This window comes from Cinclus cinclus, chromosome 6 (assembly GCF_963662255.1).
Source record: "Cinclus cinclus chromosome 6, bCinCin1.1, whole genome shotgun sequence".
In the NCBI taxonomy this organism is placed as follows: Eukaryota; Metazoa; Chordata; class Aves; order Passeriformes; family Cinclidae; genus Cinclus; species Cinclus cinclus.
This window is the reverse complement of record NC_085051.1, coordinates 33,543,936-33,570,551: the sequence shown is the minus strand read 5'-3', so window position 1 is coordinate 33,570,551 and position 26,616 is coordinate 33,543,936. Positions and strand designations below refer to the sequence as shown.

The window sequence follows — 26,616 nt, the reverse complement described above, 5'->3', positions numbered from 1 at the left end:
TCCTAATTTCTTATAGAATCTCTGTCAGTTAAATTATTAATTTTAGGGAAAAAAAAAACAACAAAAAAGCTGGAGAATCCTTTTCAAATGCCTAAAATACCAAAGCAACTAAATGATTGTCAGACTTAATATTTATGGAAAATCAGCTGGAAAACAAAGATGACAACCCTCATCCAAGCTAGTTGTTTGTGGCCTGAAGGCCAAGTGTTATTCAATTCTCCATGAACTCAATTGTTACTGCATGAAACTTAATATCCATATGTTCAACACAGCTCTTCCACGGCAGACAATTCAGTAATAAACAGTACACACCCTCAAATCAAACAACACAAGGATAGAACACAAATTCTGCATTATTATTTGTTTCTTGTTTGGGAAAACTTCATTTCAGCAAAGGAAGAGCATAAAAGAACACTGTGAACTGAAGGTAAGTACTTAGATTTACTACTCTTCAGCTCCCCTTTGAGAGAGGGGAGAGAATGATTTCAGAGGAAGTGGGAGATGGGATCCCAGCACACACAGATTGCAATAGATGCATTTCATGGAGCTTGGCATACATTTAACTTGATACTATTTTTTCCTGTACTATACTTTTAAAAGATTAAGAAAAATAAAAAACTTCAATGCTGTTAAAAAAACTTGGAAGTTAAATACTGTCTAATCCTTCTAGCAAGTCCATCTGGCAGCTTCACAACTGCAATACTTGAAAGCCAAGAGTTTTCTCTTTGCCAGCAAAAGGTGTTCCTATGGCTATTGCTGTGTTTGAAAATCTACTTGGAAATTCTTAAGTCTTATTAAACCACTGACTAATTTGACACTATGGCAAGGATTTATAATGGATCAAGGACAAATCCTTTCTCTGATCACTTTATGATGTGCACACTCACAAGTTACCCTAAAAAACCCCCACTCAACCGTTATGTCATTAATGTCAATATTGTATGTTTTACATATGCTGCATTCAGGAAACTACTTTCACTTTTCTTACTCGTGGCTTTAACCTGGACAATTACTTTGTCTCCTCCAAGCAAAAGAAATTAATTTCAAAACACTAATTTAGAACCCAGTGCTGTTGAAAAGCTTCCTTCTTCTGTAAAGAATAATAAATTAAAAACATCAGAAGTCAATGCTGAGAAATTTCTACAAGTAATTGGGCCTTTGAAATCCTGAGAATCCAGTAAGGTCAAAATTCAATAAAGCTTTTGAACACTTCAAAGTCCCATGACAACTCACATTTCTCAGATAAACAAACAAATATCTTAATGAACTTGAGCCTCTCCCTAAAATACCATCTCAGCATACACAAGCATAGATCTGCATAAGGAATTCTCCATAGCAAAATACTAAGGAAACTATAAAGCAGATCTGACCAATACTGAATATATTTAGTGGGGTTTAATGGGTGACTGAATTAAGAGTCAAATGTTCAAAACTGGTATAAAAAGCACCTTTACTGAACAACTTATAAAAAGGAAAATGCATACAATTTGAGGCCATTAAACAGATTGCATTACCACTAGTGATAGGAACTCAGTAGAATGCTTGCCAAACATCTTGCTTGTCGACAAAGCATTCACTGAAAAATATACCAGACAGGCATTACATAGGCAACCATTTAATGAAAGTCAGTGTAAAAATAGCAATTATTTTTCTAACTGCTTTTTTCTGTGTCAATTTTCCAAAATGCATTAAGGACAAGGATTCCATCAATCACTTTTCAGTCTCATTCTCAGGTTCACTGTCTCCACTATCACTGTCTCTTCCAGGATGTTCTGGCATTTTTCGATGTTCATCCATTTCATCCACATTCAATTCTCCTTCCTTCATCGTTTCTTCCACTACTTCATTTTCTTCTGCTGCATCTTCCTGCATGCCCTGACCTTCACCTTCTACTTCAGTCTCTCCAGTTTGTGTCGGTTCTGGCTCTTCAATCATGGCAGGTGGGGGTAGTAAATGCTGGATGGTGAAAAAGGAAGGATTTTAAGTTTTTACACTTTAGCTTGCACTGTTCATCTTATATTTAGGATTTTGCATTAGATAACAAGTTAACAACAAACACTTAAAATTTAGAAGCCATAATGATTTGTAAGCACTTCACTCCTATATATAAAAACAATCAGAACAATGGTCACAATTGTAGGTATATCTTTTCCAGAAGCTAGGCTGGTGTTAAAATCTCAGGACTTCAAATTCAAGAACAGAAAACACATTTCATTATCCCAAACACTCAGACAAGTCATAGGGTTATAGTAAATCCCTACTTGGAGCAATATGTATATTTCTACCTTAAGATCATCTGTTACCATTTCAAACTCCTAGATACATTTAACTTGGTTTTTGATGCCTTCAACAGGCCTGCCTTTAACAACTCATACCCATAATTTCCCCTTGCAACATCTTATAAAATACTAACGGAATGTTATCTGTACTTACACAAGTTTCATGCACAGCTGTAAAGGTAGAACAATTCAAGCTTCAGTAACAGTTAAACAATGCTTAAATATTTTCAGACAATACTTCTGAAAAAGTAATTTAGTGTACTCAAAGTGTTCGGCTTACAACCTAAGAAGTAGTTCCCAAAACACTGCAGGCTGGAATGGCAGCCAAGTTACACAACTGGACAAAAATACCAGGAATACACTGAGCTGAAGAGTATGGATGAATGCTGTACAACTCCAGGCTGAACAGAAATACTCACACTTCAGGCAACCTGACATTTAATGACACGATGGCTATTTCTTTAGAATATTTTGGATCATTTTAATGAAATGTAATCTTTAAAAACTTGTTTAGCTTTGTTTTGTTCAAAAGGCAACGTTTTTTCACATGACAAATGAGATTTTCAATTACAGTGAAGTATTACCTTCAATTAGATGACACTAATATTACAAATTTGCATAGGCAAATCTACAAGTCAATTATGATTACCAGCAGAGACATAAAAAGCATTTTCTATAGACTCTGAAGTTATCAGACTGGTTTCTATATCCATCTGTGCACAGGAAGTGTAGTTCCAAACCAAAGATCTTACAAAAATACATTATCGATGTATGAAACAGACTTCCGTGACTTACTTAGATGCACACTGTGCTTTGTGAAGGCTACTGTAAAGACTATTATCTTCCTTTTCTTTTACAGTAATGTTGTACTGAATAGAATGAAAGAAATTTAGCACCAGCTTTGCTTTTTTTCAGTAGCTCATTTCTTGGCTTCTCCTGCAAGGAGAATGTGATTCATTGTCACAGTAGGAAAAAAGCAGTTTTGTAACTAATTTTAGCTAGCAATGGATAAGATTAGGATGCCAAAAAGACTAAGAGGTATTAGCAGGAGATTGGGTCCATATTTGATTAAGGTGTCAAGCAAATGCTTTTTGGTAAAATTTAGATGCTAGCATCTGCTTTTCAGGACATGTATACACTTCCCTGTTTTGACAGGGCCATTCATTTACACCTAAATGTGGTCAATCTACTGCACAATCTACTAAATCTTCATCACATAACATTTTGCATGGTTGAAAGATCTCCAACTATTTTAGACATACTGGCTTCAAAGCATGTCTTCTCAGGTGCTCATAGGACTGGGTTTCAAAAAATCCAGTGTGAGCTTACTTCACTGTTAGTAAAAAAAAATTACAGTAAGAAGAAATTCTAGTAGCGTCCTCTCTGTATATCCCCTTTTCTTTATAGCACACAGGTAATCACAGCATTTCTCCAAAATAGTGAGAGTATCCTCTCTGTCCAGACAGCCTTGAAAAGGCTTTTTTCTGGGTAATAAAACACTTCAAATTTGGCTGAAGCTTTCTCTCAGAAATAAAAATAAAATCCAGAAGTTACTGGGTAAAAACTGCAGAGAAAAATAATTTTTCTATCTGAAAGTCTGACATTCAGTTAAAGAAAAAGTTCTGAGTTCTGATCTCTACTGCTCCATCTTAGATGAACTGTGGAATTGAAAGAAAAAAAAGAAGAGGATGTGACAGAGACATCCTTGCATAAAAGAACAGAACCTAGATTTCTTAGACTATCTGTTCAAGGACAGCCATGTTCACACTCTCTTCCCACAGTCAGCTAATATAGAGTAAGTAGGGTCCTTTCACATAAATTTTGTCCACTTTTGGAAATCTTTCAGAAGAGCAAAAACCAATAAGGGAACTTCAGAGTACCATGAAAGCATAAATTATAGATAATGAAATATGTAAGTATTATATAATATATGAAGAATAATATATAGGTAATATAAACATTACAGACCCCAGACATTGAGTGAAAGCTGATGCAGTTGAGGGGTAGCATTTAGCACCATTCTCTTTTGGTTTAACTACCTCTAGGCTTTACAGATGCAAATATGCTGAGTAAAGGCAACTCTCTGCTCAGTATCCTATCTAAGCTACCTTAATGCTCCACTCACTTGCATGAGACTACAAAGACTTTCTGCTGGGTTCTGAATTCTGCTCCAGGGATTAAACACTGAAAAAACTAGGCGCAGAAGTGCCTACAACTGCTTCCAACCCCATGCAATTTTGCTTGATGCTGAAGTAGGGCTGAAAAAAATTGCTCCGGAACAAAAAACACTACAGCTGCAAACCAACCTCGATGATAGGGTGATTTAACAGGGCTAAAATTGTTTCAAGACATGATTTGGTCTTTCTCTTAATTATTACATCATGCACTGATGCTATAATCCTACTAGCTGAAATCCCACACTTACCTGAAACATAACACACAAGTTTCTTTCAAATTAATACTGGACAAGCTAGTTCTTAAATATTAATGAATAGTATTTTTGGCCCAGAAAGAGCCATCAGTGCACTTGTCATCTCATAGGTTTGGGGCCTTAAATTAGGGCTTAAACCACTAGAAGATACAGCTTTTGGTACATTTTAGAAAACCTTAATATTCTCACTTCCAGTCACGAACACTTCTTGGATTTTAAATATAACAGAAACAGACTTAAATCTCAACAGCTCCTCATGCCATTTACTGAAAAAGTATTTTATTTTAAATGCATTCCAAAAGTTAGAAGGTCCTTACCTGTTGATGGTGACGTGTACTCTGTATCATGTGCATATACATATTGTATACAAAGTTGGCCATTTGAGGCATGTTCTTAATGACATGTATTTGGTGAGCTGGTCTTTCTCCATTCTAAGGAAGGGGAAAAAATCTGATGTTCAGCAAACAAAGCAAAACAACCATCATTCAAAGGTTATTTAACTTTATTAGAAGTCAAAAGCCCTGAGAAATTAAATAACACCTTTCAAAGAAAAAAAAAAAAATTGGTGAATTCTTTGGAAAGTTTGGAAGCATAGGTCTTACATTTTGGAGAACTGGATTAATCATGATACTGCAGCCTGAAAAAGAAACTTCAAAAGGAGAGGATGGGTTCTGACTCTTACTCCATGAAGTACATTTTGGACTCGAGTAACTTAACATATTAAAGGCACAAACTGTTTATATGATAAGGTTAGGATCTAACTTCTTGCCTGTTCCAGCCCAGCTCCTTGCTCATGCCCACTGACCAGGCTCATTACATTCTTGTTGCAAAGTAAGTCCAAAGTTTCAACTGAAAGGGCTCCCTCCCAAACTTGTCAACAGCATTTAAGACCAGGGAATCTGTAACCGAATCTTGGGTGCATGCAGGCATCCCTTCCCAAAGCTTCAGAAAGCAGAGTGGATATGCTGCTTTGTTTCTTCATTTAGCATCCTGGTCTGTGTGCCCTGTGCTTAGATCCTCAACACGAACCTTTCCCTGAAGATCTAGTGCACTATTACAAATTATGTTTTTGTATTTATGAACCTAGCTCAGCAGCAAAACTCTTGTGATATTGGAACCAATTTCAAGAGAAAAAAGCCTCGTAATCCTGAATTACTCGGATACATGTAATTTTACCTCTTTAAATGAGAAATTAGTAGCTTTATGTAGCTTTGCTTGAGCGGTAACATTATTTTGTTTCATAACAAACTGAAACCATGTAAAAACTAAAAAATTATTTTGATCACAAAAGAAAAGCACTGAATCATTTACACAGGCAGAACTCAGGAAAACGCAGGCACAACAGTAACTGATCCTACATTATACTGATAATTAACTTTTGTGGAAACATCAATTAAAACCAGCTGGTGTGTATCATGACGAAAGAACTCTAAGGAGCTATTCATACAATCATAGAATCATTAAGCTTGGGAAAGACCTCTAATATCAACAAAATCCAATCATCAAGTGACATTGCTGAGTTCACCACTGAACCACGCCCTCAAGTGCCACATCCACACCTTTTTAAAATACTTCCAGGGATGGTGATTCCATCATTTCCTTAGGCAGCCTGGTCCAATGCCAAGAAGCAGATACACCAGTCTAGCAGAGAAAACAGTTTCACCTCTTACTGCCCACTCACAAATACAAATAGCCATTACAGATACCAAAATCCAGTGCAGCTGTTCCTACCTGTCTTGCCGTTGGAAAACATTCCGTGGGAATGATATGGAGGTGAAGTGGTCGAGCTGTGAGTTGGCTGAAAGCTGGAGTTAGTTCAAAACAGTTCTGAAATAGTGATACCCTTGCAAAGATATAAAGTCCAAGTCTGGCTCTTGACATGGCAACAACTAATCGTCGGACATCCCTTCAGAAAACAAAATCAATCATGTTCTTTTTCACAATGACACACTTGCAATAAAAATAATGAGAAGTACACAGGAGTCTTAATTAAAATTTTAAAAAAATATAAAATCATCTGCCAAAATACTATCTGGTCTTTAGATTTTTTCCCTACATATTATTTCAGTAACTAGCAAATCCTAGTACCATTATATACAACTGTAAATATATTGGTTCAATACCACTATGAAGAACCACTCTCTCTTTTCCTACACCTCAGAAGTAAAGATGAGAATAAACACTGAGAAAAAAATCCCAATAGCATTTCTGTATCTGAATGAGTAAAGAAGAATCTGATAACTTGATCTATCTACCTTAGACAAGTCTTCCCCCTTCACATCCCAAACATAAAGTGCAAACATTTAAAACTACACACAATAACACAACTTATGCAATGATCAAACACTTCTGATGCAAAATAAATAAAAATCTCTATTACAGGAAAGGATCTATGAGAAAATTTAAGCCTGCATTTGCTCAACAAATACTACAGTCCTATCATTCTGCAAGGGTGAAACCAAGATCAGCCTATCTGCAGCAAAATAAACTAATTATAGGGTAAGAGGCATTACAAAAGGATAAAGTGGTCGAGAAGAGGGAACCAGACAGTTATAAAAGGAAGTCTGTCTGAACTTCATTATATACATAGCATTGAACTTCATTTCTTCTCATACAACAGAATTTTTTGTATAATGTACTGTAAACATTTCTGTATCTGATACAGAGTACAAGTACTGCCATGGAACTATAAAAAGATGTTCTTACATACCTGAGGTGGCCTACAGCTTTGGTACGCACTAGTGAAAGGAGAATATAATCATTCTGTTGGCCTTGAAATCTATCCACAGTTGTCACCTAGAGAATGCAAAAATAAGAAAAAGCCTCTATTGGTTAATCTTCGCAAATTTCAATTAAAACATGACACCAAAATTTTAACACAAACTTTGGACTGAGATTGCAGTAAATGAGAAAAGAAAATTCTTTAACTGATTTTGTTGGCCTCCAACAAAAAGTCTGGGTTTTTTTCTGGAATACATCGGGAGGAGTTTTTGTCTGACTGTATACTGTTTCTTTTACTTCTTTTTTGTTTAAATTCGGACAGCTAGAAGTGGGATACTAATACCAAGATTATGGAAAGCCATTAACTTTGTAATACAGTTTTAACCTGCAGAATTAGCATCAGACCTTTATAACTATATTTTTTATTTGTTTCTTCAGATTTGTGATCACACGTTCTATCAAATAATTTCCATTCTGGGTGGATCTTTCTAAAGATGTGATTCTGGGGAATGACGTTATTATTGAGGACAAACAAATGACAAATAAAAGAGTTATTTTGTCCCACATAGCCTGGAATCTTTTCACCTTCACCAACTTCACTCTGTCAAATTATCAACAGGCAAAAACAAGGGCACTAACTGATGAAATTCCATAGAATGTAGGTTCATAAATATGTGGTTAAACATAAATATGTGGTTAAATATGTTCCACAGACAGCTGTTTAAGTATAGCTTAAATCATCATGATTTGCAATATGACAATTTAAAAACACAGAAAGCAGAACTGCTCCAATGACTAATATATTTCCAAAGTCACCTTGTTTGGCCGTCCAATCAGAGGATTGTTCCCACATCGCTGATTAATGACATCACGGATCAGGTGTTTCTGTCCATTATATGTTGTCAGGATACTTATCCTGTCTGCAGGATAACCAAGCAGGCACATATACATGAAGACTGCCACAACATATTCTGCCTCACCAAGATTCTAAAGTTTAAAATAAAAGACATGAAGAAAAAGACAAAAAAAGGGTTACTATCTTGTAAGGTTAGAAAGAATAACTCCTGTGACATTGTCAGGTACTTAGACAAATATTTTAGTGTTGAGAGAAATAAATGTCCCTAGATCTGACAATTCTTTGCTCACTTCATGCAAGCCATTTTGAAAGAATAAAAGAACCACAAGTAGGTGTAATACCTCATTCCTTCTCAGAGAATTGCTAAAAATATTATCGTTAGGCACTGATTGAAACTTTGCAATATTTACTCAAAAGTTCCAGTTAGCCCAAAAAGCTGCAATGACTCACTCGCCAGTAAACTGAAAGTAAGAACTAGTTGCACTTGTAAAAATAAAAGTACTTTCAAGTATTAATTAGGAGACAGACATCTGGATTATCAAATCCAGTTATTTCTACTGCAGGTCATCCTGTTCAATTACAAACTACTAGCTGTTGTTTTGTATATTGTAACTTTCTCTCTCTGTGATTACTTCATGAGTAGGTCCCAAAGTACCACTCTTCTGGCTACAGGAAGCTTTGTTCTATTTCCAGACTGAAGTTATTCATAGCCTATTTAAATCCATTTTCTGTTAACAAAAATTATCTTTCAGGTTAAAAAGTTGTTCTCAAATGCTGACATTTACTCCTGCTCTATTTATACAAGGAATTTTATCCCCACTTGGCGTATGTTTGAATAGGCCTGACATACCAGCCTCATTTATTTCTTCTTACTAAGTGGGCTCTGCATTACTTGGAAAATGCAGTTGCCAGGCATATCAAACACCTGCGGGTGTAAAGCTATTCTACAAATTTTAATCCCCTTTAACTCTGGAAAAAAAAGCCCAAATTCACAAAGAGAAATAATACATTACAGCAACCCATTATCTCATGAAAAACCAACATACACTGCTAAATATTGTTATCAAGATCACCAAAAAAAAGTAATGCTAGGCAGTATTAGAAGAGTGTGCATATGAGAGTACTGATATAATGAGAAGTGTGTTCTGTGTCCTCATGTCAGTGTTCCTAATCTTCTTTAGCCGAAGAGTGGTCTTAAAGCAGTGCTCACACTCTCAATTATCAGGCACTCCTTTCAGTCGTTTGTGTTCTGCTGGACAACTTTTTACTAATTGTGCTAGAGTTCCAAAACCAAAAATCAAAATAATCTCACCAAACAATTACATCCTCAATCTAACAATGGGATAAAGTGGATTATGATTGACCACTGCTTTCTGCTTTAGCAGCACACTAATTTGTACTGAAAAACTATTGAGAACTACCCAAACAAAACCTACAAATATATTTCATACTTTTTAAAAAATAGAGATTCACATAAGTCTCAGCGATATTCAGAGGGAAAAATTAACATGAATATTATCATCATAAAGTATATTGTTTGCTACCCATAATATTAAGCAAAATACAAGGTGTTAATTCCACATTTCAATTAAACTCCTTAACTCACACATCGCTCCAGCTCTAACTCTTCAAAAGCCCAAGTTTGCTATTTTAGGCACCATAGTTTGTTTCACCAGTTTTTAAAACAAGAAAAATAAAAGGACTAAAAATAGAAGTATCTCATTACAAGTGTAAAATGTTTTCCTCATTTAAGAGAAATAGATAAACTGTTGTTAAAGGCTTAATTTCAAAATTTACTCGAGAGTTTGAAAATTTGGTTGAGAAACTCCAAGACTAAGGTTTTTTGGCAATTGATTTCATCCTCAGTGTCTCTCTGCCTCTTTATGTATATTACTAGCAGTATTTTTATCTTTAGTAGTTTTATTCTTCAGTAGTTTTATTCTTTTATGAATGGGCATTTTAGCATTCCTACATATAGATCGAATCAACACAGTGACTCTTCAAACTCAGGTATGAGCTACCAAGCAAACTTCAATTCTTTGTGTTCAGGGGAAGTGCTACTGTTCATTTCACTATCATGGCAGTACAGCTGAAATTCAACAGACTTTAATTTGCCTTAGGTCAAAATGATATTTTGTAAAGAATGACACCAAGTCTCATCCCTCCCATAACAATGAGAAAACAGATATCAAAGTCATTCACTGAGCAAAAGCCCCAACATAATGTTTCATTTTCAACATTCAAAACTCATTAAAAGGAGGAAAAAATCATACACGTGACACAATTATCTGCAAACCTGAATTAAATGTCAGTTTACTGGTTTTGATATAGTCTGTCTTCACTGGAGATCTAAGAAGCCCTACTGAGGTTAATTAATTACACATGTAGTACTTCCCTTACCTGATAGAAATAAGGATTGGGTTCAGACTCTCCTACACCATTGAAGTCTTCTACATTTATAAGCTGGAAGTCATACAAAAAGCCAGCATTGGCTGTTCTGAACTCTGGCAGAAGCTGCACGTGAGGCAGGTTACCCAAGTTCTTGTAGCGCCAGTTGTAGAGGTTACACAAACTGTTCAAAACCACACAGACACAAAACACAGAGTCAGTTACAGCAGCCTCTTGAACTCATTCAGAATAGTTCAGATGCATACAAGATTAGTGCTTCTGTAGGTTTTTAGTGAAAAAAATCATTTTGCTAGGCAGCCTGTACATATGTAAATGAACGCACTAGAACAATCTATCCAGCAATATTATTTTTAGGTTGTGATTCTCTTTTGTTCTCTCCCACCGAAAACTTCAGATGCCATGCCAATGTGGCACACTCAGGTTTAAGTGTGTTCCTCTCGATCAAGGTACAAATTTTTCAAGAATTCTATCGAAGATTTTCACTGGTAACAAAACTTAAGGAATATTAAGCTTCTTTACAAAACAGAAGGATTAAGGAAGAAAAGTATATTCTGCATTAACTGTGGTAAGGCTTCTTACAGTAAAAGAAATTTCCTTACTTATTTTGTGTATTGCCTAATAATTAACACAAGAGACGAACTGGAACAAACAAAATCTACCTAATTCTGAATGATTCCTGATATTTATAGGGACAGTAATACTAACAAAATGACAGTAATATTAACTGCTCATTCACAAATGCACAACAATATCCAGACCAGATTAAGAAGCAGATAGTTCATGGAGAAGCTGCCTGTGATCAAAAAGGACAAAGCATAAGAAGACATGGACCAAAAATCCTTGATCAAGAAATTATTTGTGAAGTGAAGGACTTCTGCTCTCTTATCAAGAAGTTCACTAAGATTTTGTAAAATAAACTTTATTTACCATCACATTCAGATAAAATTTTCATTTAAAAAAATCATACTGAACTGCCATGCATAAGACCAGAAAATAATATTCCAGATTCCAAACATTTCCTACATGAAAAAAAATGAAGTTATCCTTCATATTGTTCACTACACTTTAAGCCTAAAATAAAGATTTAAAATTAAACCTAGAGTAGCAAGATTTTATATGGAGTTATTTTCTCTTGTTTGGTTTTACTTTTCCTTCTTAACATGACACAACAAATCAACAATTTACACAATCAATAAATCTGGTATTTAAATTTCCACAGTGAAATGATAAACACATAGATAAAAAAGAAAAGCTATTACACTACAGAGTCACAGTATCTCCTTTAATATAAAAAAGGCTTTATGTTCTTGTGAGAACAACCAGGATGTGCCCAATCTCTGGATGCATCTCTCCTGAAATACTACTCTTGAAAAGCACCCTTTTACAGATTTAAGGGAATTATTATATATTCAATGCTAAATAAATCAGATCTTTATTTAACCTTGAACATACTAAATGTTAATTTAGAAAAGAAAGCTTCTGCAAAGTTTCATTTGTAAAAAAACCCTAAACACTTAAGATGATTAAGTACCTTTGAATATAATTTTCATTAAAATACTCATGCAACAGCAGAGTACTACTATATAAAATTAACAATGAAGAAATTAATCTGACTGCATTTCAGAGAAGTAAAATCTGCCTTCCTAGTCTAAGCTGAAATTAATGGAATATAAACAACTAAATTCCAGTTTTGCAAACTCCTGTCCTAACAATAAAAAACAGTTTCCATAACTATATGTGCCCTTCTCTCATTTTTAACGTGTTACTTTCTTACAAGCTAGACAAAGGATTTTCTCTCTTACCTTGCTCTTGCTCTTCCCTGTGCATCCAAATCAACAGTTGGCACTCCAACACGAACAAACCGTGTGAAAAGAGACTGTTCCATGTTGGAGTATTTTTGAAAGGCCATGTTCTTAATGACTGGTGGCAACTGATGATGGTCACCAATCATAATCCACCGCTTCAAACGACTGAATCCATCCTGGGGGTTCTAGAATTGAACAATTATACACCAGCAACTATTACAATATAATCAAGGCACTCAAAACACATTAAGAGTCAGATTGTCTACCTCTGTCTAAGCCCTTCAACATTTGCTCTTAAGCTACGCTGAGCTGCAGTCTTTTTAAGGACTACTAGCTTCCATCCAATCAGAGAGTAGAACTGTAAATCAAAAGTCTCTTTTCTTATAAAACAAGTACCTTTATCTACTAAAAGTAGTAGAGAAATATCAGAATAAATATCATATTATATTGCTTTAAAAGCCAAAAAACCCTACTACACAGTAGCAGTAGTTACCCCAGAAATATCCTTTGAACTTCATTTTTTGGATTCTGAGGTAGTGAATACGAAGCATCTGAAACAGTTTTTAGTGTTCAGATCTCTGAGGCAAAACTGAACCTGCCTTTCAAGTGTCTCTATTTACATTTGTTTCATCTGTTTACTTCTGTAATTCTCAAATAGCCTCTTCCATGACCAGGATGTGCCCCTAACTAATCCCATCTTGGCTCTTGGACTGAATGCTCTTCACAATTAGCATCCTGGAGACTTCCCACTGTCATATCCTCATCCTACACTCCTGTGATAATTCCCTTTCCCCTTGGGAACACTATTTGAGACAGAATGTAAAGGTCCTTTTCCTGCCACTTGAAGTGGAAGAGCTCTCAAGCTGTTTCTGATCAGACAGCAAGGAAAGAAAACTGAACTCTGGACTGTCCAATTCTTCAAGCCTGAAAATGCCTTAGTAAGAAAGTAAGAGGATGGGAATAATTTTTATTGGCAAGAATAAAAAAAACACAAAACCCCAAAAAGTTTGGTTTTTTTTAAATCTGCTCCTGAAAGTTTCTGCTTTACAGATGTCCAATAATTCTATATAGTTGTTCTACACATATCAGCCACTTTAATCTTGGTCAGAGACCCCCCCCAAAAATTCTGTTTCTAAAAATTTCTCACTAAATTGCAAGTGAAGAAATCAAGTACTGCTACTCTGGAAGGCCAGATCCTTAAGTTTTGTTAAAATAAAAGCCCATTCAATTTTCAAGAACTATTTGGATGCCTCACATAAATAAAAACATGGAATATCTCCTAGAATATACCCCTATGATGAAATGGTCTACTCTAATTACACAAACTCTTCAGTTTTTGCATTTCTCACATATACCTGTTTTCCCTCACCTGCCAGATCCATCTGGTTGTACAGTGGTCATTTAAAAGTTTCAAAAAAAACTGTAAGATACTTACTTCATTGAATAAAATAATTTCATAATCAATGTGAAAGTTCTTCCTAGCAAATATCAGTTCTGGGTTACTTTCTGCACAACATATTTTTCATTTTAATATTTAATATTGTTCAAGAACACAGTCTTATTTATCTTTTTTTTTTTAAAAGATCTTTTATGTTTCAAGCCTAACCTGCAACAGAAGAGGTATAAAGGTTTCTATCTCCAGAATCTGAGCAGACTCTTCCATTAAGATGTTGTCATACTGAGGAAAAAAAAAATGTAAAGAGATGTCCATAAACACAGTAACACACAAAGGAACATATTTATTCAGCCTATCAAAGGAAAGCATCTATTACTCCTCCCGATTTTGCTGGGTGGGACAGTTATAGCAGGATTTCACCTTATAAGCAAAATTTCAGTATTACCAAATACATGAAGACCTATTACACCAATGGCAGATCTCTCTGTACCAGTCAGGGCTTATACCTAGAAGGAATCCATGACTGAATTACATTACATGCTTCCTATATGATATAACCATGAGAGAAAAGTTTTGTGCAGTGGTGCAAACTGATTTAGTACCTCTGCACTGAAGCTGAACAGGAACTACTTTGTGATCCAATACAGTACATGATCAGTGAAAAATAATACTGAAAGAATTACTGGTGCCTGGCTTTTGTCAGAAAAATAGACTGCACTAAATTAATAGTTATAGTTACCACTGCAGAGTGAACAAAGCATTGCATCATAGCTTTTTTTTCCTCAAATTGTTAACTTTTTAGGTAAACCAAGCTGTAAAGGCCATTATTTTTCTACCTAGTTCTGCCTCTATTTTATTCATCCTATCACTGCTGTTTATCATGTAATGCGACAAAACTGACTTTAAAAAAATGCACTAGGTAAGTATTTTTGTATATACAATAACTTAAAAGTGATTTAATCTTTTACTTACAGAAGTTATATTTTTCTTCAGTAAAATTTAAAAATTGAAACATAGGGGTTAAAAAGCATCTAGTTGCTTAGATTTGGGGCAAATAGAAAGATTCATATGGGTTGGGGAATAGGGGAGAGTGAACACCAAAATCAAGTAGTGCAGTAACATTAGTATATTCATTACTTTGAAACCTAATTCAACCAGGTCACGTCGTTTCAGAGCAGCATGAGTACAAGTCATGGCAATGATTTTTGCTTCTTTCACCAAGAGGTATTTGGATCTATCCAGGCCACTGCGGAGAAGTTCAAATGCTCTGAATTCCTAAGGAGGACAAAAGTAAAGTCTTAAAAGTCAGAATACAAAAAAATATCACTTATAAAATGAATCCACTCAAACTATATGGCCACCTTCTTAATATAATTAAACAAGAAATGTTCTGAGGTTATGTACTGTTAAAAATCCTATCTAATAACTTGTGTTTTCCAGGTTTAGCATGTTTTGAAAAACAATCTTGGAAAAACCTATCAAAGAATTCTTCCAACCTGTATGTACATATAAATTTGCAGACAGATACTCAAATAATTCTGAGGAATCCTCACAGAATCCCCCAAGATTTTCTTTTACTGTATCTTGTTTCCTACTTTACTGCATCACATCAAATTCAGCAGTAGAAAGACCATTACAGTGAATATAATGAAATGATACAAAAATCACCTTTACCTTAACTTTTAGTAGCCTCTTAAGCAATTCTGGCAAAATCAGAAAATAGAATCTGTTACTTTTAGGTTATCTGATTAAAGGCAATTCACTGTAAATACAAAGACCCTGTGATGATCAGAGAAGCAGTGATAGGTGTACCAATCCTCGAAACCTCATCAGTGAAAATGGATGCAGAATGGCTGCTTCCCACAAAAGAGATGAGACTCTTGCACCTATCGTGTAATATCTCACCTTGCAAGGTAATGAAGCTGCCTAGATGTGTACATTTCTTCTAGGATATAGGGAAAATGAGAATTTTGGAATGTGTAAAGTTTTTCTACAGGATTAGTCAGATTCACTTGCCTTTAACAATGCCTTACCTCAAGCTGAGTGAATATTTTCTTAATATGTCTAAAACACCCTTCAGCAATTTCCATATCTTCTTCGTATGATTTGCCTTTGAAAACTGGTTGAGGAGCATTTGCAAAATACTGGTGAAAAGGAAAGAAACGGGAGACATCTGCAACATCTGGTGATTTTCCACCTTTAACTTTCACTTTACTGATGTACTCCTCCCAACGAGACATTACCTATGACAAAACAAAGTGGGTTTATATAATAAGGTTTTTGGCAATGTATAGGCTTGCAGCATAGCATTAAAAAAATTATCACAGAAGTAAGGTATGTCTTAGGCATCATTTGACCTTGTGTCAGGAAGTAAACTGCAGAAGTAAACTTCCTTATTATCTCCACTTACATTACTTCGATTTAAATACCAAGTGGGATTCATTAAAGGAGGAAACTGAACTAGAAGATGACCTCTAGAAGTGTTCCTCACACTCTTCAACACCTAATGTCCATTTTATGTTAAGGCCCACACTAAAACTAGCCCAGAGTAACTTCTGTAAAAACATACACAGGATGTGCATTCAGTCCTCAGTACCACTCTGTAAGTCTCCTTATGCAACACTAATTGCAAATGTAAACCACGTCACTAAAAAGTACCTGGAGAAGAAATGAGGGACATGCAACACACCATTTTTTTACACTGTACCGCTGATTTCAGACTGGCATTTAATGCTATAAAAGCCTCCTAACAGAACCATCAAGTAGCTGCTCTAATGCTACTCCAAAATATAAAGCAGCCGACAGATATTCCTATCCGAAGGAGAAGCTTCAAGTTAGAATCTTTGCCAGCATTCATGAAGGGCAGCAATGACTTGGTGAGTCAGCAGGCAGGATTTAAAACAATAGCAACAAAAGCAAGTCACGTTGCAATTTTAACTTTAGCTCTTACTGTATTGTGAATCACCAAGGAAAATGCTTTTTGCTTTTACTCTCAACTCTGAAAAATTCACTGCAAATTTTACAAAGTGTTTTGTAATGTATTTAGGTCATACAGTCTCTGCAAAAGTATTTTAGTCCTTACTTGGTATAAGAAAAAGTGGCCAGCTGTTTCACAAGTGTAAGAAACATCTCCTGGGACTCCAAGACTCTCTTGTAACCGCCCAACCTCTTGTAGAAGTTCAAGTCTTCGAGCCAGCACATAATTAACTCTTCCATACCTACAAAATGGATACATACAACACAATACTTATTAAACCAAAAATAGTATCTAAGTATCACAATGACAGATCACAAAAAACCCCAGCACCCTACCAAAAAAACCCCACTAGTACAACTCTGTTCCGAAACCTAAGAATTTGCTACACGTTATTTCTGTAAGTTGAGCCCTAACTATTTACAAAGCCAAGCTTATGAGAAATAAAGTTCTCAAAGCACTGCAGCCCACTTTCAGAAATATTCCTCAGCCTTTACCCCCCGCTCTTGGACTTCCAGAACCCACGGTGCTTGCAGAAATGTCCCATAGGTCTGGGTTACCTTGAGAAAAATGTGACAATAGAAAGTGAAGTGTCTTAAAAAATTCCTTTTAATAACAAAAACTACAATTCAAGGAATATACTAGGAATATACTAAACTATGGATATACTAGGAATATATTAAACTATGGATACTACTAAATAAGTATCTGCTATGGCATCATTTCGGGAAGTTTTTTTGCTATCAAATTTCTGGAATAATTTGACTACGTCAAAGCATTCAATTTAAAAGAAAAAAAAAATCACAAGGTATTTATTTTGCTAAATACTGAACTATGTATACCTACTATGTGGGTAGCTCCTAGTGACTATATATAATTTTTACTACAGCTTTTGAAGTCAAAGTATTGCTATGATAATCCAGTACTGGACAGTTCAGATATTTCCAGTGCATGACCACTATACCCTGCTTACATTTATGAATGTGCATAATCCTACTGACGTCAATTGGACTAATGCATGACAAACACACAAATATTTAGAAGAACAGGTTCTTAAGTCTTTGTACTGATACAGAGTTGATAGCTTTCCTTATGTACGTATTACTTCAAAATGCCTTATCAATGAAATAAGCAACTTTGCAGAAAGTTTGATTTCAGGTTTATTAAAGCAAAGATCACCATGACAGTACAAGTGATACCATATTTGTACAAAAAAACCCTGTAACTCCAAGTATTGCAATATATCTGAAATTATTCTGATTTCTCTCACGGATTAATTGTACGAAAGGTGTAAGGGTCCAAAGAATATAATTATCTATTATTCAAGCAGTTGAGTTTGTGAACAAGCAACTGACTGATTCTGCCTTTATATGCTCAAGGCAGCACAGCTTCTGTATAGATTAAGAACTAATATTACTGAACCTTGTACTGAAAAACAATGCACTCTATGTAGTAACACTAATATTCAACAATAAACAAACAACAGTAAGATTCAATGAGAAGGGTAAAACTTGTCCAACACAGCTTCTTTGCATGGAAGATAGAGTGGATTCAGCAGAGACATCCTGCTGCCATGTTTATACAATGAGTTTATCATTAGCATCTCCTTTCTCACCTGCTGAAATCTTTCTCTGTCTCTAATTCCTCTTCTCCGTGACCCAGACGCAGAAGGTGACGCTCATCAATGTCCAGAGCCATGATTTTTTCGAACAGCTGGTTCAAAGCCTAAAGATTGACAAGAACAGGAGAAAAGGAGTTTTTAGAAGTTCAGAGGCTCTTGCAGGGGAAGACCGAAGAATTATAAGTAAAGTAGGAGATTATGCCTATTTTAGTGTATTTTAGAAGTCAAAACAAACAAAAGTTAATTTTATTTTAACAAAACAAAGTTAATACTGAAATTCCCAATCTTGACATCAGGGAAATCAGTCTACTAACACCCTTTTATTTGCATTCTTTATGCATTCTTTAACAACTACATTTGATTTTACAATTTTAAAAGTTAATTCTATCACAGTTAACTGAGTTGATAAAGCTATCAATTTACAAAACTGTCTCACAAACACCAATTTTTGTATGATGACATTAAACAATTTAACTTTTATTGGATATTAGAGAAGTATGATCTGGTACTGACTGTCAGGTACTGACACTCTTCCATTTTGAATTTTGCTTAACTCAACTTCTAGGTGTGCTACATTTTCTGCCTTAAACTCTTCAGTTCTCTAGTGGCTTACTATCAACTAATTTGTGTATTTCAAAGGAGCAAGCTTTTAAGCACTGGACCATGAAGTTTTGAAAATAAGAATAAACACAAGCAAGCTCCACTTGCAGCTGCAAATCATGCAAACATTTTGAGGTGCAGCATCAAGGCATGGGTAAAGTACCCTGCTAAGATACAGTTGATTTCTCACGATACAATTTCAAGTTAATGTCCTTATTAAAGTCTTGTCTGATAAGAAGAGTCTTCTGTCTGCCTGGAAGTATTTCCTTATTTTTCTCCTCAATGGACATGTTCTCAACTCTTTCTCCCAACTTTAACCTGTCACTCTCCTGCAAGCCATTGCACACTGGCCTGTATTACTCCAGGCTGTAACTCCTCACCAAAAGGATACCCCCTCAACCATTCTTCCATCTTGCTTAGATGCAAAATTATGAAATGTTTTCCAATGGTATGTTCAATTAAAGTAACTCGTAAGTGAGACAGGACAGACTAATCAGGGAGACCAGGAAACAGGTGACCCTGGTTTCCAAACAAATAATTCCAAATCAGACGCAGACTTCATAGAATATGCTAAGTTGGAAGGGACCCAAAAGGATCAGCAAGCCCAACTCCTGGCCCTGCACAGGACATCCCAAGAGTCACACCTTGTGCCTGAGAGCATTTTCCAAATGCTTCTTGAGCTCCGTCAGGCTGGTGCTGTGACCACTGCCCTGGGGAGCCCCTTCCAGTATCCAACCACTCCTGGGTGAAGAACCTTTCCCTCATATCCAACCTAGACCTCCCCTGACACAGCTTCAGGCCGTTCCCTCGGGTCCTGTCACTGTCACTGCAGAGAAGAGATGCCTGCCTCTCCTCTTCCCCTCATGAAGAAATTGTAGACCACAATGAGGTCTCTCCTCAGTCTCCTCTTCTGCAGGCTGAGCAGAACAAGTGACCTCAGCTGCTTCTCATATGGCTGCCCCTCATGGTCCTGCAGCATCTTTGTTGCCCTTCTTTCAACACTCTCTAATAGCTTTATGTTTCTTGTACGCTGTGGTGCTCAAAACTGCACACAGGACTCAAGGTGAGGCTGCATCAGTGCAGAGTAAAGTGGGGAAATTAAGAGTAAGACTCCTAAAAACTTAACATTATTATTTTCATTTTATATATGCTTGAGAACTAGCAGTTATGAATGGAAACAAAATATTCAGCTGAAGAGGCCTTCCTTTGGGACCATAAAGCACAGAGCAACCAGTGTCTGAGAAAGCTAATTAGCAAAGATCTGGCATGCATGCAATGCATGTGCAACTGTAAGAACCAAGCAAACTTGGTTATTTTTGACCTCCAACCAACCAAATACATTGAAAACTTCAGATAAATAGTTCAGAACTACACACCTGAAATTTAAAAAATTTGTCTTTGCATTATGAAACTGGCAAAGCTGCACACAAGCCAACTCAAGCTTCCATTGTTAGAAGACAAATTCCCAAACTGCTGATCTCAATACCTACTGCTCTTTTACACTGTAATTACAGTAGAATTCCACACATGATTGACACTTTACCTGATTAGAGTGGGTAACTATTAGAGTTCGTTGTTCTGGGAAATTATGATAAAGATTGGATATTATCTGGACTGCTACATCAGTTTTTCCAGTACCAGGTGGACCCACTACCTAAAATCAAACACGCACACACACAAAAATAAAACCAAACAAAAATCAGTACACAGTTCATCAGAATATTTCACAATGAAGAAAACTGAGTCAGCTGGGGAAGAAAAAATGCAGAACAATCTCACAAGACACTGACATTACACACTGCTTCCTGGCTTTGGTGAACTTTCAGACCAAATACAACATACTACAAAAGAATCCTTCAGACTCTTTTGGCAGATTCTTGACTAAAAGGAATATGGTAATCCAGCAAAGGAAGTACTAGCATGAAAACATATATCCTCAGAGAAAAAAGGTAGTTTAGCCTCAGAACAGGTTAAACAGGGGGGAAACAATGAAAACAGAATAAAGACCTACAACTGAAAAAGAAGAAGGTGAAACAGACATAAAAAACAGGAAAATTTTAAAAAAGGGGAGTTCATTCCTTGTATTTACTCAGAAATCTACAACTGATGGCAGTTGTAATACAATGTTTCCATAGGCTCAATTCCACAAACACTCCAAAACTGACACCTCAGACATTTTAAAGGTATCCAAGTATTATAAAGCATCTCAAAATTATTTATTCAGAATTAAGAAGCACAGAATAGCAGTTTTCCTAAGCATCTACACATAAAATTACAAACTGCTATCAAATCATTCTTACCTTATTTAAAGACTGTCCAACCACTGAAACACAGGTTACAGATATAAGTGTTGCCATATGAATTTTTGAGGATTGGAGGATGTTGTACCTCTGAATATTAATTTTTCATATCTTTAAACTATTAATAGAAATTACCTCAGTAAGTTTACAGAAAGGGGCATTACTAGTATTTCACTGAGTGTACTTAATGCCAGAATTAAATAAACAAGAGTACAGAATCCTTAAAAACATTCTTACCATACTTAAAAACATTCTTACCATAGTTAGCCCAGGCTGCATTCCTGCACGGATGGCTTCAATCTGAGTATGAGTAAATTGAATAGTATTGCTGCAACAAAGACAGTAAATCATGTTGTCCATGTGATAACAAACTCATTCCATCTAAAAGACTGTTTGGTTTTAGTTATTTGCAGATAATGTTGTAAAATTATTTAGGAATTACTTTCCTAATATTCAAATTCCTGAGACAAAAAACACTGGAAGACAGTATTTCTCACTGCTCTTCAAGTGACTTTTTTAACAGATGGGGGACATTTTTACTTTTATTTAAATATAAAACAAACCACTCTCATTTCTGAAAATGACCTGCTATGCATGTGTTATAATTAGAAAATAAGTTCCCATCAATTTTTTACCGTTTTGGTTGATTATATGGATATGGACCCCTGTTTGGAATAACATGAGGCTCTACAATCAGTGTTTTAGCTTCTTCAGGGTTTTCTTCACTTCCATCCTCTTTTCTTTTTGTTCCTTTACCTCCCTTCATTGGGAAAGTTATCCTGTAACACATAATTTAAGGTTACAGTTCAACATGTTCACTACAATATAGAGTGTCTCAGAAGGTGACAGAGAAAGATTTTTTCTCACCATTAAGGCAAACTTTTATGCAACAGGGAAAAAAGTGCTTCAAATGACAGTTTTAAGGAGAATACAGAAAAGAAATAGCAAATAAATTGATGAAGCTGATTAAACAAGAAGTATATCGAAAGCACTCTTTTCATAACTGGAAAAGCCAGGAGCAGTGCTGAGAGCCAGCTGGAAAAACACTGAAGACAAGAAGTTCAAAAGTGGAAATGGAAGAGACAGGAAAAAAGTTATCACAGAACATAAGCTGTGTCAATGTTGTAAACTATTCCAACAGATGAAATTTTTATCCTACCATTTAATTTTTTTTATAGCCTTCTGTATATATTAGCAAGCTTCTCTAGCTCAGGAAAAAACACAGGTGAAGGAATCCCAATGCCTATCCAAATAACTCAAGACAAAAATGCATATACCTATAACAGTAATGATCTCTTGAAGGACAAATGCAGTAGTAGGAAGAGCAACAGCTCTTAATAAAGAGCAGTATCTCTCTTACTATAGGAATTGAAACTGAACAATAGGTCATTGAGGAAAATTGTGTGTGAGATCTTTTCTGATACCTTCAGACTATTTTTATATCATTATAGAGCTTTAGTGCTTTCTCCACACAAATTCTCCATGCAGTGTTTCCAAAAAAAGCTTGGGAGATTAACTCCCTGCTTTTCAAGATTCAATTTAGCCATAATAAAAGCTGACTGGTGAAGGGGAAAGGCATCTTTTCCCTCCACAGATTTATTCCTTCACAAGGAAAAGATGTAGCTTCTTCAGCTGAAGGAACTGTTCTCCAATACTATGCATTGTGAATTTCCAGTTGTCAAAATTCAAGGAAGTGCACCAGGAGGAACAGAATTGTCAAGTCTAAAAATACTGGACAATAGCACCACTGAAACAAAAATGAGGAAATTTCATTTAGCTGCCCAGAAGGTAGGCATCCTATTTCAGAAATAATTTCTAAAAATAAGCAATATGGGATTTCAGACTTAATCCTTTGTGTTGATTGAATGGTGTTTCCAAAAGCTCACATTTTAACTGATGTTGAAATTGCTGTTCTTAGCTTGTTGTAATGAGATGTGTAAGGAAACTATATAATTAAATTCTCTAGGCTGATCTTGAGGAGGCTAGATACCATAATGCAGAAGAATCAAGACACATAATACTCTCTAACTCATACTTTTGTTTTTTCCATATATTCCGTAGGCTGATCTACAAGCAATGCTCTGATGCATTTTTGTACAGAAGAGAACAGAAGCCATTCCTGGGTATAACTGTTGTGCAGTTAACTATCATGTAGCTATCTAAATCTTAACATATCTCCATCTTTTCTTAAGACAAAGAGCATCTCTCTCCCTTCCACCCCTGAACATAACTCCACCTGAAAACACATTTCAGCACAAATACCAGACCAGAAGTACTTGAAATATTGAGATCACCTGAAGGGGGGCACATGCAGATCTGGATTGTCAACAGTGACTTTAACACTGTACCCAGGAAAGCTAGCTTTCAAGTGATCAATGGACAGAAAAGTGTCGTTAAAATCCAGAGTTGCAATCTGATTTGGCATTTTTGAATAGTGTGCACTACTTGGGTCTCCATATCCAAGAATGATGTCATGCAGCCAGTCGGGAACCACACAATCTGTGTTCATCAAATTCCTAATAGTCTCCAGAAGGGCCTGAAAATAAGAAAAAAAAACATTAAAAATAGGATTGAAGAGACTGACTTTCTACCAAGAAAAAAATCATACTGAAGATCAATCAAATCTGTTTTAAGATTATAGAATGCAACTCTTTAATTGGCAGTTAGATTGAGTCAGTATACAGACAGTGTATATATGCAACAAAACACCAGTATCAAAGCACAGAATTCTTACACTAACAGCTAGTAAAGATGACCATCAGCAAAGTTTTCATTCCAGAACACTCACAGCAGGGGAAAAAATGCACAGAAGATCCTCATACAGTTTAAATTTCCTCTCACATGCCTATAAATTTCATCCCTGAAGTCATCTTAAGCTTCCCTTCATTTGCTCTTCACCCACAAATTAATTTATCTAATAATCTGTGTTTATGTAAGTTTTCTCTCCCTTCCCCTCTTGTGAAAACACAAATGCTCCTGACCGTAGACTTGCACAGAGGGTGTGCTTTTAACTAAGAGGTGGCCAAACTTTAGCCTTCCTGTTAAAGGGCTACTAGTGGCAAGTCTTGAAGAACAATCTCACTTGAAACTTAGCACTTGGACACTGCATATCTGCTCCTCAGCAGCAGCAAAAACACAGGACACCAGACCTGCACTGATTTCCAGATCCTCCAACTTCCCATGCCACCCAATGTGGACACAAATGGCAAACACACTGCATCAGCCATCGACACCAGATTACAATACAGAACCTCCAAATGCCAATCTTGTAAATGAACAGTCAGTCAAATCCAAGAATTGAATTTTATTCTGATAGTCTACATTTACACATATCCATCTCTTAAGAGTAGGATTTTCTTTTCTTGCTTGTGTTGTACCATTCAAGGAGTCAAACAATGGGATCACCATTCCTGCTTAGTCAACCTCTATTAAGGTCCTAATTATTCCCCACTACTCATTGTGGGGGAGACCACATCTGGACTGCTGTGTCCAATGCTGGGCTCCACAGGACAAGAGACACAGACATCCTGGAATGAGTGAAGAGCCACTAAGATGATTAAAGGATTGGAGAATCTGCTGCATGAGAATCTGAGAGAGCTGGGATTGTTTATCCTCAAGAATACAAAACTCAAGCAGTATTACAGAATTTGATCAATTTGGATTAAAAAAAATGTAACAGGAGGAAGTAAGGTCAATGGAATGAGAGCCCACTCCATAGTGCCCTGTGAAAGGACAAGGGGCAATGGGCACAAATTGAAATATGGGAAATTCCATCTAAATACACCAAAGTATTTTCACTGTGGCAGTAATTCAACACTGGAACAGGTTGTCTAGACCAGTTATGCAGTCTCCATCCCTGGAGATGTCCGATTCCAACTCCACAAAGTCACAAGATCTTTAGCAACTTGCTCCAGCTGACTATGCTTTAAACTGGCCGTGAACTAAATCATCCCTGAAGGGTCCTCTAACCTCAACCGTACTCTTGAGTCTGTTCCTTCCAATCACAGTCATGCTGTGGATTCTGTGACGGACCTGTAAAGCTACCAAGTTGAAGGCATCTTAGTACTTCTGAAGCCTGAAGGTCCTGCAATTACTTCAAAGATATATGGACTGACAAGTCCCATATTAACTAAGAACTTTTATATTTTTGTTGCAAGAACAAGTAGTTCTGGCTCAAACATATATTAGGCAGTGCATAGTATGTTTGTGCTAAGAAAAGCACAAAGAAATCAGACAATATTGCATTTTCAGGTAGTATTTCTAAACCTAGTGACCAATTTCTAAGGAAGCATGAAATATGTTCCTAACAGGTAATGTGCTGCTTCTACATCACAAAAACTTTGCTCTGGCTTTTCAAAAAGTAATTTCTATGTATGTAAAAATAGTAAGACTCATTCTTGTACGAACTAACACTGCTGACCAACTGTAGTGACACAGTGGTGTCACCTCTAGCAAACACATTGTATTTGCACTTTCTTTGCTGTCTCATCTGCTTAATTTACAAGGACTGCACAAGAGTTCTCTTGTCTTCTCTCCTACAAGTTCAGCTTTAAACTTCAAGCTGCCTTCTATCTGCTGCACACACTGTCTACACTAATTGCAGCATCACCTTGTTTTCTTTTCTTCAGCTGAAGTTAGAAAGGCTTGCAAATGACAAGGCAATGTATGCACCTAAACTAGTAGCAATGTGATAGACATGCAAATGCCTTAGGTTGTCTTGAAAAATGAATGTATGAGATTTTAGTAAATGCCAGCAGAGAATGGCTTGCATAGGGATTTGACTGTAAATTAGCTGCAAAAACACAGTACAAATGTGAAAGCTGCATTCACATTTAACAGCGATGCTAACCAAACAAGGATTCACTGCAGAGCTTTCCCTCTCACTACACGAAAGTGCATATACATGTGAATGAAAAAACATGTCTACATGCTTGTACACCAGGAGGCTTTGGCAGAAGGTATTCATATTTATAATGTGAAAGGGACCTGCCACAGATACACAAATAATCAGTTCTGGTGGTTCTTTTAAATATATTTATAAAGGGCTCTCTGTGAAGTACCAACCACAGGTGGATGGCACCACAATGGTCTATGTAGGCTGCAAGTTACTCCTTCACTGCAAAGGTATCTTTCTAGATACAAAAAGAAAAAAAATCCCAAGACTTCCTGCCTACCTCTTCATCCATTTACTCAGAACTTGCTACAGAATCCTCTAAAATGAAAA

At 36.1% G+C, this 26,616-nt stretch overlaps 1 protein-coding gene across 1 annotated transcript in view; it reads right to left on the bottom strand.

The window, feature by feature from the left end:
• Positions 1-1,448: 1,448 nt before the first annotated feature.
• Positions 1,449-26,616, bottom strand: part of AQR (aquarius intron-binding spliceosomal factor) — a 48,712-nt gene continuing 23,544 nt past the window's right edge. Inside the window, exons 20-35 of the mRNA XM_062495381.1 lie at positions 23,687-23,928; positions 22,028-22,171; positions 21,651-21,720; positions 20,636-20,746; positions 18,487-18,596; positions 16,980-17,115; positions 15,931-16,140; positions 15,035-15,172; positions 14,108-14,179; positions 12,499-12,686; positions 10,688-10,859; positions 8,248-8,418; positions 7,421-7,506; positions 6,442-6,616; positions 5,028-5,141; positions 1,449-1,956 (exon numbers count right to left, since the gene is read on the bottom strand). Of these exons, the coding sequence (XP_062351365.1) occupies positions 1,711-1,956; positions 5,028-5,141; positions 6,442-6,616; positions 7,421-7,506; positions 8,248-8,418; positions 10,688-10,859; positions 12,499-12,686; positions 14,108-14,179; positions 15,035-15,172; positions 15,931-16,140; positions 16,980-17,115; positions 18,487-18,596; positions 20,636-20,746; positions 21,651-21,720; positions 22,028-22,171; positions 23,687-23,928 (2,385 nt within the window). The 3' untranslated portion in view covers positions 1,449-1,710. The remainder of the gene's footprint in view (positions 1,957-5,027; positions 5,142-6,441; positions 6,617-7,420; positions 7,507-8,247; positions 8,419-10,687; positions 10,860-12,498; positions 12,687-14,107; positions 14,180-15,034; positions 15,173-15,930; positions 16,141-16,979; positions 17,116-18,486; positions 18,597-20,635; positions 20,747-21,650; positions 21,721-22,027; positions 22,172-23,686; positions 23,929-26,616) is intronic.